Source organism: Heterocephalus glaber, unplaced genomic scaffold (genome assembly GCF_053883595.1).
Source record: "Heterocephalus glaber isolate CG9 unplaced genomic scaffold, H.glaber_assembly_v1.0 deba00001547, whole genome shotgun sequence".
NCBI classification, from domain to species: Eukaryota; Metazoa; Chordata; class Mammalia; order Rodentia; family Bathyergidae; genus Heterocephalus; species Heterocephalus glaber.
Window position 1 is genome coordinate 11,665,300 of NW_028258340.1, and position 19,385 is coordinate 11,684,684.

At 36.0% G+C, this 19,385-nt stretch overlaps 1 protein-coding gene across 4 annotated transcripts in view; it reads left to right on the forward strand.

The window, feature by feature from the left end:
* Positions 1-19,385, forward strand: part of Prrg1 (proline rich and Gla domain 1) — a 102,102-nt gene that overhangs the window by 67,712 nt on the left and 15,005 nt on the right. For all 4 annotated transcript variants that reach the window (XM_013074014.3, XM_087189870.1, XM_021262582.2 and 1 more), the window contains one exon: positions 5,096-5,256. In XM_013074014.3, coding sequence (XP_012929468.1) covers positions 5,096-5,256 — 161 coding nt within the window. The remainder of the gene's footprint in view (positions 1-5,095; positions 5,257-19,385) is intronic.

A 19,385-nucleotide genomic window follows, 5' to 3' on the forward strand; every position in this document is an offset into this window, starting at 1 on the left:
CATTTGCTTATGTCTTCTTCAATTTCTTTCTTTGGTGTTCTGTAATTTTCTTTCACCTTTTTGGTTATGTTGATTCTTAGGTTTTTAAATTTTTTGAAGTTTTTTTGAATGGAATTGCTTTCCTGATTTCTTTCTTGGTTGACTCATTATCTGTATGTAGGAATGCTACTGATATTTGTATGTTGGTTTTGTATCCTGCCATTTTCATGAATTTGTTAATCAGATAAACGTTTTCTGGTGGAATTTTTTGGGTCTTCTATGTAAAGAATCATATAATTTGTAAAAGAGATAATTTGTCTTCTTCCTTTCCTATTCATATCCCTTTTAGTTCTTTCTCTTGTGTGATTGCTCTGGCTAAAGTTTCAAGTATTATAATGAATAAGAATCATGAGTTGATACCCTTGTTCCTGATTTTAGAGGAAATGCTTTCAGTTTTTTCCCATTTAATATGATGTTGGCTGTGGGTTGGTGATAAATGGCTTTTATCAGTTTGTGGCAAGATCCTTATATACTTATTTTCATCAGAGTTTTTATCATGAGAGGATGTTGTATTTTGTCGAAGGCTTTTTCTGCATCTTTTGAGATCATGTGATTTTCATTCTTGATTATATTTACATGGTGTATTACATTCATTGATTTATGTATATCAAAGCACCCTTGTATCCACAAGATGAAACCAACTTGATCACTGTGTTGCTGAATTCTATGTTTAAGGATCTTATTAAGGATTTTTAGCATTCTATGTCCATCAAGGATTTTTGTCCCTAGTTTTCTTTTTCGGTTGAGTCCTTACCTGGTTTTGGTATCCAGGTAGTGCTGGCTTCATAGAATGTATTTGGAAGCATTACTTAAGAGACTTTCAATTGAACTTTTTATTTAACTTACTAAAGTTTTCACTTCCAGAATTTCTGCCTGATTCTTTTTTCAGAATCTCTATCTCTTTACTGAAGTAAACTTTCATATTCTGCATTGTATTCCTTAATTCATCCACCTGCTGATTTGTTTCTTCTTTGAGCTCTTTGATCATTTTAGTAATTGATTCATTCATTTGATTGTCTCTTTGATCTCACTGACCATTTTAAACTATCAATTTTTAAAAATTCCTCTCTAGAATGTCTTTCACTTCAGTTTCTGTTGGATCAGCTTTTGGGGAATTATGGATTTTTGGAGGTATCTTCTTGCCTTGTATGTTCATGATTATTGTATTTTTGTGTTGAAGAGCACAATTTGGATGGAAATCTCTGCCACTGTTGTGTGGAGATTTTTTTAGTAAGTGGCTCTCTTCCTGTGATATGCTCTTGGCTCTGGGTATGACTCAGCATAAAAGTACCCTCTCAGCCTATTCAAAGTACTATGTTAACTCCACTGCAAGCAAAAGACTACCAGTGTGTTCTTTGGTGAAAGGACTACCAGTAATATCAAAATCCATAAACCAGTCATATATCAACATGTAATTTAAAACTTGCTTTAAATGTTTTCTATTATTTCATTAGCACTGGAAAATAAAGGAATACGGATAATGTAGGGTAGGCTAGAGAAAAACAGAGGGAAAAAAGTAAATAAAATAGTAAGAAAAAAGACAAATTTTAGTTATAATATTACTGTATGTACAGAGTTCATGGTCTCACAACATTGAAGAATGAAGTCCTGAGCCAAAGGAGGAGGTTAGGAGAGTTTTTAGAAATAAGAATAGCTCCTGCATTTTCAGGAGAGGTTTTGAGTGGGTGAACCACATGGCCCTATATCCTGAGCTACTTATAGATAAGCAGAGCACAAGAATCACCCAATTGTTTAGTGGCCACCTATCTCATATGGCTGTGTGGACTGAGAATGACCAATTGGAACACAAGCTCTTTAACCCAACTTATTAACATATAGGGTTTAAAGGAAACTGGAAATTTAGAGAAAAAAAATTGGTTAATTTGAATTTTAAATTTCTCAAGACTCAGGAGCTTAGTAGGGAGTGGTTGCAACTCCCTTTAGTAGGGAGTAGGCTGCATTTCATGTTGCCTGAGGAAGTATATCCTTGGCCCAAAGTCTTAGTTTTTTAATTCTTATCAAATCACTAGTCACTCCACCTTTATCTCAGGCCCTTCTCCTAGCTACCTGCTTTACTCATAAGCTAACTAAATAAGCTATTCTTTATAATAATATTTATATACCATTAAAGAAGGGGGAGGGAGGAGAGTTTTGAGAGGTAATGTGAAGGGAAGGAAAAAAAGAAGAGTAGGAAGGGAATATAAATTAAAAGTGAGAGGAGATATAGGGAGATTGACTCCAATTAATAAACCAGCAAAAACACAGAAACACCAAGGAAAAAACCCTTGATAGGGAACAACATAAATTATAAAACAAGGTCAGACTCTACAGAATAAAAAGCAATAACTATAACTCATTACGTAGTTACATACACACAAACACTCTTACACACACTGAAAAGAGGAAGAAAGAGAAAAAATAGATTTTAATGATAATATTTAATGCATCCAAAGAAGTTGAGAAAGGGATACCTGAAGGGTTTTGAGAGTTCAAAGAAAGAAGGGATGGGGGGAATATAAATGGGAAGTGAGAGAAGATATATGAAGAATGAATCCAATTAGTGAAACAACACAACTGCAAATTCACCAAACCTTATGAAACAACTCTTAGTGTGGGAGATGGTGATGTAGCATGGTAAGACACTAAGCCACTATAGAAGGACAGGCAGTAACTAGCACTAATAAACACTTGTACATACCCATATGTACCCAGGCACATACAAAATGAAACACCAGAAAAATAAAATAAAAGATCCAAATTCTTGGATTCTGCTTGATAAACCAGAGGTGTGTATGTAAATCACTTTCTTTTTTTATTCCAGAATTCTTTGCCTCTGTCCAAGTAGGAGAGCCTCATTTAGGGAAGGGAGGAAGATGAGCTCTGCCCCTCTGTGGTTGTGGTTGAGTTCTGCGGTAGATTTGCTAGTAGTAGGCCTGGCTCACATCTACTGATTTAATCTCCGCCATACCTGGAAATGAGGCAATCAGAAAATCCAGGCTGTCTACTGAATCTGTCACTTACATAGTCTATGGATAGTTCCAGAGTGTAAGCCAAAGTTTTGTAAATTTCTGTGATCCAAATATGCCTCTGGAGGCCTGACTGTCCAGTGACTGCATGCTTCTGTATGAACCCTGAATGCCTCTGACAAGATGAGAAAGGATGAGTGCATGGGGTCTGTGTTTTTATTTGGGGTGGCAGGTGCTCAGCCTTTTGCTGGTTTCTGCAGAAGGGGTGCCCCCAGACTCAGATCCGCTCCCACTGCAAAATCCTTTGTAGCTGAACTCACTCATTGCCTGCCGCTATATTCAAAACACCACTGTTTTACACTGTCCATTTACCCCCCTTTCATCGCCTCTATTCTCCTTGCTCAGAATTGCATCTCCTGTGAGCCAGGGACTGAGATATTTCTCCTGAGCTTTGTGATTTTAGTTTCACTGTGCCACAGTCACTTTTCTCCTGGGCCCAAACTATTAGGGTGTGTATCTGTTTCCTCCCTATAGCTTGGTCGCAGTTATGTCTTGGGATTATAGAAAATGTGGAGATTTTGTGAGAGTATGCAGAAGAACAGGATGTCTTCCAGGCTCCAAATCCACCCCAGTCCATCTCCTGCTTGCTCTACCAAGACAAAGGATAGAGCAGGTTCCAAACTGGCTCCCCAAGCTGACCCTGTCCAAATCACAAATGTATTCATTTTCTTTACTCTTGGAGACATGTAGAGAATTTTGGAATTATAGATGGAAGAGAAGTTGAGTGGAAAGAGTTATAAGAGAATGAATGTGCCTTGTTCCTAGATTCTACTATGAAAGTATCTTTATGCAATAGCTGGAGAAAATAAAACACAGTATTTGTAGATATGTACTTTTGGAAGTGTTTCTTTTATATGAGCTACGTATTCCTAAGTGCAAATTTTCAGTTACAAGGTCATTTCCTGGCTTCTGGGCTGCCCAGCCTCCTTCCCAGGGATCTCCTAGCCCTTTCTGGTTATAAAGAAAAAGAGGCTATGTTAGAGCCACCAAGCCTCCGAAGCAGAACAGAGGGCACCTGCTTATGCATCCCAAGATTGGCATGGGCTCCAGAGACTTGTCATTCTTATTTTTAAACACTTAATTGTTTTCCATTTACTTCAGAATATTTTTTCAAAAATGAGGCTGTTTATTTTATCACCTTAAAAGTTCTGTATTGTGCCTTCTCCTATGTTACAGATCTGTAACATTAGGAAATATTTTTACATTAGCAGAGATTAAATTCTGGTGGCTTTATATTTATATCTCCAAACAATCAAGACACTGTTAGAAAACCAGAACTGCTGTAGAACTTAAAATGTATTTGTATATAAAAATAAAAAAGAATCCTATATCGCACATATATCTATTTCCCAATTTACTTTGCAGGGTTTCATAAATGCATCTTGAATATTTATATGATATGCCTCTATTAATCGTGTAAAATAATTTTCTTTAAGGGGAAATGAGTTGGGGTATATTAAAGTGTCACTATGCTATATTTAATGTAATTGCATGTAGAACAAAATTGCTATTAGCATTTCATTGGGATGAATTATGATCAAATTTACCTTAACTGCTTAATATTATTTTGTCACTGTTTTTACAAGTTAGAGTTCTCTGGGTTTGTATTATTAATTGGAATTTTGCTTATTTTTAGCTAGAAGGACAAAGATTCATAGTTGAGAGACTGGCTTTTGATTTGGTTGCTGCTGTCCAATGGCAGAATGCCTTGGGATATTCACTTATAGTATTGAATATAAGTAGTGCGAGCATTATTACTATATTTAAACACTCATAGTTGGCAGGAATGTGCTAAAGTCTGAATATAACATGGTAAATTATGTCAGTGTCCTTACCCAGGGCAACTGCAACTGAAAGGACATTTTCATAACATGAGGGAGGAGGCAGATACAATCATTTAATACTAAATGTTAAAGAGGTTTTGGGTATTGTCTATGTTTTCTAAAGAGCATCTGGCAATTTTCATCTGGTATATTAACCTTCCACATGAGTTTTTTATTGCATATGCTTATTATTATATCTCTTTTTAGTTTTCCTCACAGAAGAAAAGGCCAATTCCGTATTAAAACGCTACCGAAGAGCTAATACGCTTTTTGAAGAAATCAGACAGGGCGATATTGAACGTGAGTGCAAAGAAGAAGTCTGCACATTTGAAGAAGCCAGAGAAGCTTTTGAAAATAATGAAAAAACTGTAAGTATATTGGCAATTTAAAAGATTCTCACATATTTGGCTACCTTTTTATTGTATATTTGAAATCTACATTCCCAGAGTGTGTGCATTGCTATCAATTAAAAGTTGCTTTTGTGAAGAATTGTGAAAGTAGCATCTGACTAGTATCTCTGCGTAGGAGAGCCGGTTCACTTCTCTGAGGGCTGATATGTCTTTGAGAGCCCTGTTTCCATAAGATGCTGCTGAGCTAGATTTATCATCTTGGCAAGGGACAAACATTTAGTTCACATGAGGCTGTGATCTGGAAAGTTAATAATGTCATAACTCTACTGTGCCCAATCAGAGGTAAAGAGTGAAAGAAGCTAATGGAAACAGACAGTGTTTTTACATGTTTTATTTCTTATACAAAAGAAAAAAACACATCTGGTCCTCCCTCCCTACTCCATGTAGATATTCATCTTCACCTCTCTTTATTCTAGATTACATGCTGTTTAAGGAGAGCAAGGATGGGAAAACACAAAGCAGGCATTTAAATTCTATAGCTTTGCTCCATACCAGGAAATTACATTACCAGAAGTACCCACTGTATGAAGATCCAGTCCTGTGCACCATGAAATAACACTAGATTCTAAACAAACAATGTCCAATGTATGCCTCAAAATATGCCTCAAGTGCAACAGATGCAGAAGTGTTTTAAAGGAAGGGATTTTGGCCTTTCATTAGGTAGAGAAGAAAGCATGGCTAAGACAATGGGGCTGAAGCAAAGATGCTAAAAGAAATGTGATTGCTAGCTTCCAGCCTGCACAACAAAAGCAAGAACACTTGATAAATTGATATGCTGTGAGCTTCCTCAGTTTTGCAGATTCATGTAGAGTTTATTATTGTGTATATATAAGATACGGATCTCATATTTCCACATGACTATCAGGTATCCAAACATCATTTAATAGAAATCTTCTCTTCTCCCTAGTGATTTTAGTTATCCTCTACCAGGTACCTAAATTCTATATGTGCTTACTCTGTTTCCGGACATTCTAGTTTAATGAACTGGGCCATCTTTCTGCTGAAATGCTAGAAGCACACTCTTTTAATTATAGTGGATATGTAGTATGTTTTAGTGTAAATTAGAACTATTTCTCCCATACATGATCTTACTTCAGTGGTTTGTGAGCTATTCTTGCATGCTTATTTTTACATATAAATTTTTACTATTAACTTAGGTAGTTCCAGAAAAAAATAATTTTTGGTATGTTTATTGAGATTTTTTTAGTTTGCAGCCCTTCCTAAAAAACCTACTCTTCGCAAACAGTCTTTCTGATCTCTGAATGCAATAACTTTGTCTATTCATCTGGTTATTGACCTCCAAACCTCATTACTGTTCATGATTCTTCCCTCTCTTTCATATGCTACATCCTACCTGCAAGTAGTTCGTTCTATGTAGTCTTGTTTCAGCCTTTTTTCTTGTTACTTTACATCTCATTCATCACTATGGTCTCGTCCATATTTCTTGCTTTCTCTTCTCATAATTCATTCTCAGAACAACAGGCTATAATGATACTTTAAAATCTTTTCTCATCCAGGTGTGGTGGCACATACCTGTAATTCCAACACTCTGGGAGGCTGAGGCAAGAGAATCACATGTTTGAACCCAGGCTAGGCAACTTAGTGACTTAGTGAGACACTGACTCAAAAAAAAAAAAAAAAAAAAAAAACCTTAAAAAAATCTGAGAGTGTAGTCCAATATGAAGGCCTGGGTTCAATTCCTAGTACCAGAAAAGAAAAGACAAAACACAGGAAAAAATATCTTCTCCACAATCATTTCTTTCTTTAGCAAAAGCCAAAGTACTCAGAATTACCTACATGATACCACACAATCATCTCCACCCCACATTTCCACTTTTCTACATTTTTTTTCTTTTTTTGTTTTTGTTTTTTTGAGAAGGAGTCTCACTATGCAGTTCAGGGTGGCCTCGAACTCTGTGTGCAGCCCAGGCTAGCCTGCGACTTGTAGCTGTCACCATCTTCCTGCCTTAGCCTCCTGAGAGCTGGGATTACAGGCATGCACCACCATGCCTTGCTGCAGTTATATCTTTACCACATCTCTTATGACACTCAATCCCATATTCACTTTGCTGTAGCTTTCTTGTGTCTCCTCGCACACATACAGGGCACATGCCCTGCCTTTATGGTTTTGGTACTTCCTCTTTCCTCTTCCAGATGAAAATGTCTGAGCTCACTGATTACTCTCAGTTCTTTATTCAAGTTCACTTTCTCAGTGAGGAAGTATCCTATCTGAAATTGCAAACTTGAGTCCCTTCCATGAATTATTTTTCTTCCCAGCACTTATCACCATTTGACGTCTATTTGTTGCATTTGTTAATTGCTGTCTGCCCAGGATTGTTAGCTCTGTTGCAGTAGCATCTTTGTCCGTTTTGTTCATAGCTATGGTCCCTAGAAATGCTGGCACATAATAGGGGCCAAATAAATATTTGATGAAGGAATGAACTAATGGGTTGGCATATTGCTAAATACATTTAATGCATATGAAGAAATGATTTAAAACTTGCTCACAAGTTGGCTAAGAGATGTGTACTTGAAAATGGTTTTGTTATGTCTGTTACTTTCCTTATGGCTTAAAAGTCTATCATCCAACTTTGCTTATGCTATTAAAACCATACCATTTACAATAAGGTGTGCTGGACAACTTTTGATCTAAATGTGATAAAATTGGCACTCTCATCCTTTGCTTTAGAATAACTACTTCAGAGTAATATTTGTTAATGTAAGAAGAATCTAGTATTGACAACATAGTTTCATCTTAATCTTGGCAGTGAGGAAAAGGATTGAGATTTGCTTCTTGGTCTTAGACTTCTTATTTTAATTAACTTTTTGTTTGCCAAGTTTTATCACTCAGAGCAGGTTTACTCACATATTTTCTTCATTGCCAAATGTGAACTATGTAAGTTTAGAAGTCTATTTTCAGTAGAATATTTATTTGTAATACATTATCTAATTTGGAATACAAGCATAATGATACAGTGGGAAAAATGTATTATTGTGTTTAATGTTCCTCATTTTATCCTGGGGCACATTTATTCATAATATGTTATCTGATGAATACCAACTATGTAATAGGCACAGGAGGTACAGCAATACATAAGACACTCCTCCCTTTGTGGCATTTGTGATCTGGTAGACATAGTTGGCATACACATAAAGATCCATATTAACATTTTATACATCTTAAATATAAACACTCTTTATTTGTCATTCACACCTCAGTAAATCTATAGGAGATAAAAGTAGTTCTTGGAATACCATCCCCAAATCCTCTCCTTTCCGAATCAGATTGATCTGGTTTGGTATCTCAGCTCTGCTTCCTGCTGACTGTATTGCTTTGTAATAAACATTTCACCTTCATAGGCCTCAACTTTTGATCTTTTACAATGGAGAAATTATACCCACAGCATTAGTTTTAGGGCAATGCTCTTAACGTAGTGCCTAGCAAAGAGAAAGCCTTCAATAAATATATTTTATTCTAGTTTTTAGGATCTGTATTATAGTCACTGTATTAGGAATTATTATTTAATTGCTCTCCTATTTTTTTCTTCTCTCTATGGGTCCATGAAGGCTCTCTGAATTTTGGAACTTTTAGTACTGAGCTACCATGATGAAAATAGTAGCAGATCTTTAAAACCACTATTTCAGAAACTTCTTCATAAACAATTTTTGGGTAACTTTGCTTGACTCCCACAATTATTATCTTCAAATTTCAGAGTGCATAATAATAGTTAGGGTATTTTTCAAGCCTGAATAGTTCCATCTGGCACCCAGACCTAGCTTTTTCATGCTATTGTAAATAAAAGTAACCAAAACTCTTTGGGGTGATGGTTGATTATAGGGTGGAGGCATACTGTATTACCAGAAAGTAAAGAAGTTATTAAACAACAACAAGGAATATGAGCATGTCAAAGGGACTCAGGCACCAACCCGAAGGAGCCTTTATTGCCCAAAACTGAACAGTTGAATTGACAAAATAAATAATGTAGTATTGGATTATAATCTAAAGCATGAATACACACAAGTGCATAATAATATGAATAAATGAAAAAATAATTGTGAACAGAGACAAATCAATAGTATAGAAGAACTCAAATTATGTATGTAAATACTCTCTCCTCCAGGAAGTAGAGCTTAATCCTCTGCCTCCTTTGAATGCAGCCAGAATTTAAAGGTCTGCTTTCAAAGAACAGAGTATGGAAAGGGAGAAACCTGACAAACTACCTTGACTAGGTGATCAAGTTTAGCATTATAAATGATGACTCATATACACAATATGCTTAGAAGGTGCTTGATTTCTGTGTATTTTCCTCAAAACCCATAGCCCTAGTTCTATTCATGAGAAAGTCACAGAAAAATCAAAATTAAAAGACATTCTACAAAATGTATAATGGTTAAGCAGCTTCCCATTTGTGTGCCAAAATACCTGGGAAAATCAACTTAAAAGGAGAAAAGATTTATTTTGGCAGTTTAGCTGAGATGTTTTAGTCCATGTTCATTTGGTCCTGTCACTTTGGGCTTATGGGAAAGCAGAGCCACATGGCAGGGGACCTGTGGCAGAGAAGGCCTGCTCATTTCATGATGGCCAGAAAGCAAAGAAGACAAGAAAAGGCCAGGCCGGAGTCCCAATATTTCCTTCAAGGACATGCCTTTAATGACCTAACTTCCTCCCACTAGACACTCCCTCTCAATAATGCCATGGGCTGAGGACTAAGCCTTCAACACATGGACCTTTGGATAACATTTAAGATCCAAATCAATCTGGATGTGGTGATACATGCCTGTAATCCCAGCTACCTCAGAGATTGAGGCAAGTTCAAGGTCAGCCTGGGCAAATTATCGAGACAATGTCTCAAAATAAAAATAAAAATAAAAAGGGCTAAGGGTGTAGCTCAGTGGGAGAGCACCAGACTAGCATGTGGGAGGCCCTGGGTTCACTCCCTAGTACTTAAAAACAAAAATAAATTCAAATCATAACAATGCCTACTAAAAACTGTAAAACTGTACTTCCAAGTTTATGAAAAAACAAGACGTAACTGGGAAACTGTTACAGACCAGAGGAGACTAAAGAAACATGATGATTAATTGAAATGTAGATTACATTCTCAAAAAGGATATCAGTGGGAAAACTAGTGAAATCCAACTTTAGAAATGGCTTATTAATTATAACAAATGCCCCATGATAATGTACATGCTAGCACTAGGGTAAGTGATGAGGGGCATAGGAGAAAATTCTGTATTATTTCTTTTCTTTCCTTTTTTTTTTTTTGGTACCGGGGATTGAACTCGGGTCCTTGTGCTTGTGCAGCAGGTGGCAAAACCACTGAGCTAAATCCCCGGCCCTGTATTATTTCTAACTTTTCTGTAAAACTAAAATTATTCCAAAATAAGAAAGCTCATTTTAAAATGTACAGTCCAGGATTCACAGGTCTTCATGGGGCCAGGGAATATGCTTTAATATATCCTAAAGCAAGTTGTTTAGCTAAAATCATGTAGTTACAATACTCAAGGAGCTCCACATGGGTATAAGTTCCAGACTGTCTTGTTTGGATGTGTTATCCTAAGTCTTTATCCCATTCCCTGTACCTTTCATGCTCCAATCTACCTCCAAGTTTTGGCTGTATTTTAGAAACAGAGTTACTAATATTTAAGGACTTGAGATCTAAGTTCAACAATCTCCTTTTAAGATAATACTTTTCATTCCGAAATGTTCCACTTTAGTTTTTTGTAGAAATTATTGAAGGGAAGAGAGATATGCAGTGCTGCTTCAAAATAGGATATGTTACAGAAGCTACAGGGGATATGTCTGAATTAAGTCCATGGCAAGTAGGTACCATGTAGACACTTGTGGGTGGGGATGGTAATTATAAGAAATGTTCATTGTCTGAGGTATTTCAGAATTGGTTGTTAGGTTCCTGGAGATTACTCATTTCATTTGCAGGCAGAAGCTCAAATTCTTTGGCACTGTTAGGGAAACTCCTGTTTCACTTTGCCTCTCAAGATCTGCTGATGGCACTTGAGCTAGATTTAGAACTTTGGCCCCACCCTTGATGACTAAAGGCCAGTGAAGGATGGGGGAATTCAGGAAGGGAAGTGGAAGTCAAATGTGGATACAAACAAATAGGGGGCATACTTGAGGGATCATTGGGGCCCTGTTCCAGCCATACCCTGTGCCTTTCCACATCATCCCTAGACACATTCCAGGCCCTCATGGGTGAGCCAAATGTAGCATTTCCCTTCGGACAGAGGTGGTTTCCTGGAGCTCCCAAAGTCTTCCTCATTACTTCTATTAGGACCTCTTAAAATAAATTAAACAGGGCTGAAATATGTCAGTTGGTATTTTGAGCTATTATAGAGACGAGGAAGATCTGACATCTGCAGGCAGACATCACATTTTCCCTTCTATGATCATTCATAGTTTTACTGATCATGTAGTTGATGTTATTTTTTAATCTATTATTTTTATTAGTATGTTTGTGATACATAATGATCACATTCTTTGTTGGGAGATAGTACATGTACATAGCACATCTCAATTCTTTGTTTAACTGCTTCCCTCCTCTCCTTCTTCCTCCATCTCTGGGTCCCCTTTCCATTTGCAAAAAATCTATCTCCTTATCTACTATTATCTATTTTTATTTTGCTCTTTACTTATATTTTTGGATTTCTCTTGTAAGAGAAACTGTGAGATATTTAAGCTTCTGTGTTTGATTCATTTCACTTAACATTATGATCTCAAGGTGCATCCATTTTCCTACAAATGACGGAAGATTATCCTTAGTGGCAGAGTAGTATTCCATTGTATATAAATACCACATTTTCTTTTTTTCTTTTTTTAATTAATTTTATTGGTACATTTTAGGTATACAGTTCGTTTACATTTATCATTGGGTGCTATAACTGTACATGATATATCTTGGTTTTTATTTTTTCCCCATTACCTGTGCGCCCTTCACCCCCTCCACCCTTCCCTATTTACATAGATTTCATTTCCATTTTTTTTTCTTTTCTCATAGTTTTTCCTTTCCCTCTTTTCCTTTCCCCTTCCCCTCCCTTCACTCCATCTTTGGACCTTTTTTCCTATTTCAAATTATCAAATATTCATTTTAATCATTTTAACTCTTGTTTACACTATCAGTTTCTCACACTAGTGAAACTATTCTGTATTTACACATGTGTGTCCTATTTATTTCAGTTAAGAGTATGGCCTCAATGTGCATCCATTTAGCTATAAATGACTCTTTCACTCTTTATGGCTGAGTAGTACTCCATTTTATAAAAACACCACATTTTCTTTATCTAGTTTCCAGTTGATGGGCATTTGGGCTGCTTCCAAGCTTTAGCTATTGCAAACTGTACCACATTTTCTTTATCCATTCATCTGTTGATAGACATATAGGCCACTTCCAAAATTTAGCTAGTGTGAATTTTCCTACTATAAAAATGGTTATACATGTATCACTATAATAAAATGTATTTAACTCTTTCAGGAAGATACCTAGAAAGTGAATATCTGGGTAAAATGAAATTTCTCGTTTTAGTTTTTTGAGAAATCTCCATATTGATTTCCATAATGGTTGTACTAGTTTACATTCCTACCAACTCTGGAGAAGGGTTTCTTCTCCTCCACAGCCTCACCAGTATATGTGATTATTTGGTTTCTTGATGACAGCCATTCTTTCTGACACCAGATAACTTTTCTCAGACCTGTCCTCAGAGACTGGGTACTGGTGGGATGAGGCAGGTACATTTGTTTTCAGTTGTGGAATTGGCTGCACTATGGATTTAATATAGTACTACATGTTATAAGCAGCAGTGTGTAGTTAATGATGTCCTGATTGACCTCAAATATGCTGTTATTTACCCATGCCTAACTGGAAGGCACTGAGACAATTCCAGACCTCATCAGTGCATCTTGTTAGGATTAATTTGTTAGAAGAACTTCTTCTCATTGATCTGCTGGAAGCCTGAGGGTCCCATGGCAATATTGTCCCTTGCACCATAGTTTAAGGTTAGATCAATAATGAATCAGGTGTCTAAGAAGACCTTGCCTTGTGTAGCTACTTTAGTTAATAGTCTAAAGTCTTTCTGATCAGAAACAAGAAGATGACATACTTTTCTAGGCATTTTCAGGCATAAAGTGCCTATCCACTTCCATTTAATTTTCTGCAAATGATAAGGTATAATATTTTATGGCTGGTAATACTCTATTGTGTATATGTAACTCATTATTCATTCATTCATTCATTCATTAATGGGCATCTAGTTTGAATCCATATCTTTGCTTTTGTTAATAGTGAAGCAATAAACATTGACAGGTAGGTGTCTCTTTGTTGTGTTAATATCACTTCCTTAGAATATATGCCTAGCATTGGGAAAGCTAGAACATTAATTATGTTAAGTGAAATGAATTGTACACAAAAGAACAAATACCACATATTCTCTTTCATATGTGCATGTTTTAAAAAGGTGATCAGAATGTCTAATAGTGATTATTGCAAGCTTGGAAGGGTGAGGTTAGGGAATTAGAGGGAGGTTAGATAATGTGTACCAGAACACACCTCCATAGCAATAATAAGTTCCAATGTTTTACAGAACAATGGAGTGATTACAATTAACAATAGCTTATTATATGTGTATGAACAACTACAAGATAGGAACCCAAGGCTCCAAACAAAGTAATGATAAGGAGATGGAAATGTTAATTACCCTGATTTGATCAGTACATATTGTATATATCCATTGAAATATCACACTGTACCTTATAAATATGTACAATTATTATGTTAATCAAAATGTTTTAAATGTTTATGGGGATCAAAATGCTAACTATCCTGATTTGATTATCATACCCTGATACAAATCTCAAATTACCACACTGAATGCTTTAAATTTTTACAATTAAAATACTAATAAAAATTTTAAAAAACTATTCTCCATTTAAAACTTCAAAGTTCAATGTGCTTTGATTTTACCTCTTCATCCTTCACTCCTTCAGCTGCTACTAGACTTTGACCTTAACATTTGGAGGTAAAGATGGGGGACACTGTCTGTTTTCTAATTCTCTTCTCCCACTTCTCTCTCCTGTAATATTTTGAGGACTGAGAGAGAGTAAGAGAAAGGTGTTAGAGATTTCTTTAACTTAATTGGTATTTCTATAGCCCTTTGTTGACTGTAATTCTTTGGTAGGCCTAGTTGTGAATTGGATAGGAAGTACACAGTGCTCATCAAAGGGGGCCTAGAAGAGGCCTACCCATAACAGTTCCTAGCAAGAGCAGTTATGGCTCCATGTTGGTCTCTTAACTTCCTCAACTGGCTTTTGCCCTGCCATACCTCACTTCCTTGCTATTGTGGTTCTTTGCCTGGCAAGCAGACCTCTGACCAGAGTAACACCAACATGACTGAAGCTTTCCACAATATCCATCTAACTTATAGAAAATCCCTACACATTCTTTTCAATGAAGGTAAAGTTCTGCTCCATTGCTGAACCTATTCTCTACTTTGTTTTATTCCTCAAGTCCACCTCAGCCCTCATATGGGTGTGTACGACAAGAGTGGTGCCACGTCACTGCTTGAGCAGACATCTATGTGGGAAATGAGATGTCAGTGTTCTTTTAAGTAACTACAACTGGCTTGCTTGGCGCTCCCTTTAGTACACAATCTTTATCCAGACAGTATCTCTGAAACTATTAAAGAGTGACAGACCAACCTAGTCTCTATATTAGTGACTGTAGTAGCCCTTTCATCCACTATCCTGCTTCTTTGGGATGATTGACTACTTGATAGATCATATTGTCACAGTTAGGAAATGGCTCATGTATCCAGTAATGAGCTGCAACTAGTCAGTGGAATTGATGAAAATAAAACTCTCATTGGGATATGAGTGGAAGCTTAGGGCAGCATTTTGCTTGGTAAATGTTTAGGGTATCTACTATTCATCTGAAAGATGATATCACATGCCTTTCATAGCATACTGGGACGAGGGTAGCTAGGAATTCCAAGAACATGGGGCTACCTCTTATCTAACAAATAATATTCCAAATACGCTAAACCTGTCCCTCCAACAAAGGAAAAGGAAGAGCAAATAGGCAGAAATGTAAACCTCACTAGGCATAACACTGGTTTTATAAAGGCCCATCAATATGGGTGTATAATACCCACTTTTATTCTTTGGAATATTTCTATTGATGAAATATTAATTTTAATTTTATGAATTTTATTATATTGAACAATGAGTACTTAATTGGAAAAAATACCCAAAAAGTAAAGTATTGAATTTTTAATATTTATTTAGTGTTTAAAAGAGAGCATCAAAATTTTCAATATCATTGTTTTTTGGAGTATAAAATCTAAAAAAAAAGAACAAAGAAATTCCTATATGAACTACAGTGAAAATACCAATAAGACTCTACAAAAAAAATCTTTACTTCAATTATCATACCTAAGTCAGTCTTCAGACATGACAACATTCTGTTCCATACACATGTATTGTTTACACTGATAGCACATGGTGTTTTGCTTTCTTTGCCTTTTTGTACGACATACTTAACATCTCACTGGCCTTGCTGTTTTGTCAGAGGTTCTTATTATAGTATAAAATGTATAGTTAACAGGAACATAAAATATCAATAAAGTATTAAATTCTTAATATGTATTGCACGTTTAGAATAAACATCAACATTTTCACATCAGCTGTGTACGTGCTTACAAAACCAAAAAGATAACCCCAGAAATAAATTCCTATATGAACTACAGTGAAAATACCAATAGCTTCCTACAACAAAAATTGTCACACCCAAGGCAGTCTTCACACATAACAACTTCATATTCCATGTACACATCTCACACTGACAGCACATGTGCTTAGCTTTACTTTCCTATGTAGCAGGTCATTCTTGGCACCTCTCATGTTTTGTCAGGAGCTCCCTCCTATATTCTACAACATGCACTTAGCAGGAAAATAAGATATCAATAAAATAAAATATCAAATATGTAATGAGTACTTAGAATACACATCAACATTTTCATATCAGCTATTTACTTGCTTACAAAACCTAAAAGATAACATCAGAAATAAAAACCTATGTGAACTTCTATGTAAATACAAATGAAAGTTTACCACAGAAATAATCTTTTCTTCAACTGTCACACCCAAGGCAGTCTTCATACACATGTTCTATGCACAAGTATGGCTTAGACTGATAGCACGTATGTTTTGTTTTCCTGTCCTTTCTTGTAGGGCACAGTTGACATCTTTTTGGTTTTCCTGTTGTTGTAATAGGTCTTTGTGATGCTGCGTCTGCCTGTTCACCTGTCAGCTCACCAGTGTACTCCACAATTTTTTGTCTAGTTCACTGGGAAGAAACATTTTATTTTTCCTCTGCTGTAAATGATCTCTTATGAGCTCCAGTTCCAAACCTCTAAGAAAATTTCTCCATAGTATTTTGCACTTGTCATTTTCTCTGTAAAGTTTCAACTATTTATGCCACACATGTTTAGGATTGAGTGAAACACAGCCATTGGCCAACGCTTTGTGTTTTGAGTGACATCATAGTTGCTGCATAACTCATCAACATCTACTCCACCTTTGGTTTTGTTGTAGAAAGTTTGTGTTCACTTCAGCAGCACATATACTAAAAAATTGTTGCAGAAAGTTTCCATTTCATGCTTCCATTTTGTCAGGGTTTCCCTATCAATATTTCCATCATGGTGCAATGTTGACATCAGTAGTACCAGTTTGTTTTTCTTTGCCATATACGAGGCCAATGTAAATCTTTCTGAAATCCATGGACTGTACTATACAATTCTCTGTTTTGAAATTGCAACATTTCATTCGGAATTTCTGCTTTGTTCCTGCATACATTTCCTATGATGGGCAACTTGTGCTCTATTAGCAAATGTAACATGGATTGGAAACTGGTAAACCAATTGTCAAATGTCATGTTTTGATTAGTTTGGGAGATGGGAGTAACAAGTCTGTTCACAACATCATTTGGTTTATTATTATACAAATAAGGACCTGGTAGCTGAGTTACAGGATAAATTTCTAAATTGAAAGCATAATAAGTGTTTGCATCTACAAGGGCATAAATTTTTATGCCGTATTTTTTTTGCCATATTTTGACTCATTGCTTTTCCACAAGTGTTTTACTTTCCTGCAGTTATCATGAGAAATCCTTGCTAAGTACAGCAGACCTGAATACTTTCAGTTCAGCTAGTGAGGTGTCATAATAAATACATTTCAGAATATGGCTAATGGTGTATTTCAGCCTCTGTGTATTTCACAACATCTTGTAGCATTTCGTCCGTTACAATTTTCAACATTGACTGACAGTGCTGGCATTCTGTCCAGTAGTTTTCACCCCTGGCAAGATTTTCCCTGTATTTTTGTACCTAGTTCTAACATTGGAACATTGCATTTGGTTGTGTGACCATCTTGCAACAGTTTGACTAGTCAAATATGTACTCACACTGCTGTTGCCTTCATCATCTGAATCAAGGAGATCTGCATTCCCAGTGTCTGTATCAGTTGATTCTTGCTCCATTTTACTATCACAGGAACTTTGGCTCATATGACTAGTGTCAAAGTCATTATCATCTTCATCATCCATGCATGAGTAATCTGATGATTGACTTTTGACCTCCTCTAAAACTTGCAAGTCTGGTTTTTCATGTACTATTGTATTGAATTGGGATATTTCTACCAGCAAAATCAAAAGAAAACTTTTTAAAAAATAAATTCTGAATGTACAAAAATTTAACAATGAGCATTTCATGGGAATAACTCAACGTTACTGCTTTGGAGCTCCTATACACACCTTGCCATTCATCTGCCAAGTGGGTAAATGCACAGATGGGTTTTTTATTTCCCCAGGTATTGTGAGTCACACCCACATCCCAGTATGGTAAAATACATGTTTTCATGACAGAAGGGAGATATAGGTGTTTTTTACCCACTGTGATGCTCAGGTAAACATATGCAGAACCTGTTAGATGGTGCATTATATGGGTAAAAATCCTTGTCTGACACCTTTGCACATGTGAAAACACCTTGCCATTCATTGTACCAAGTGATGAAACACAGTTTGCTTATTCCCCCAGGTGCAGCTACTGAGATGCACAGCTGGCTACTATTATGCTAAAGTACAAATTTATAGTAGAAAAGAATGGGATGAGTTGTTGTAACCTAATGTTATGTCCCATGGGGTAAAATCACGTGTTAGCAGCCAGAAAGTGCCAATTTTTTTGGACAGCTTCTTTCTTTATAGGTCATAATGTAGACTATCAGCTGGAGCTACAAATACATTCCCCCAAATTATAAACAACTATGAAGAGTGAAAAACACAAAGCAACTTTGATAAATATATTCAAATTAGTGGATGATAAAATCCAATAAATATAATCATATTTCATTGATTTTCCAAACATTTGCTCACATTTTAACTTCTCTGAAATTGATGTGTAGTTTACAAATAATGACGTATCATGAATTAATTGAAAGCAGTTTTTTTTCTTTTTAATACATAAAAGTGGTAAAGTTTTTAATCCATGTTACATTTGATAAAAGTACCACAACCAAATACCACCCTGCATACTCTCCAGAGATTCTCATCTAGGTGAAGTCCACTATTGTAAATTTCTGTTACAATGAGTGGCTGTTGGTTTCTTTAATGCATGGAGTTGTCAGTGATTCTTCTCAGTGTTAGGGCACAGTCCCCCAGGTCAGGACATCTGAACATGGCTCTCATGTTTGGAATGTCAGTAACAGTAGAAATAAGATTTAGTCTAGCCATTACAATAAAATCAATTGCATAGAAATTCGTTAGCTCTCAAGATGAAACAAGGAATCTATCCCCTATTTCAACACATAGAAACCAGTAGGTTTAAAGAGGGCTCTGACTTTCCTTGAATTTTATAATTTAGAAGGTCACACTAATTTATAATGTCATTATTACTTGAATGGTTAAGATAGTATCCAATTGCCAAAGCTAGTATTTGATACCAATTACTGTCATGAACATAGAGAGTCTGCTTTTTCCTTCCATTCCATTACTGAAGAAAGATTCATAGATTAAGTTCCAAACATCTTC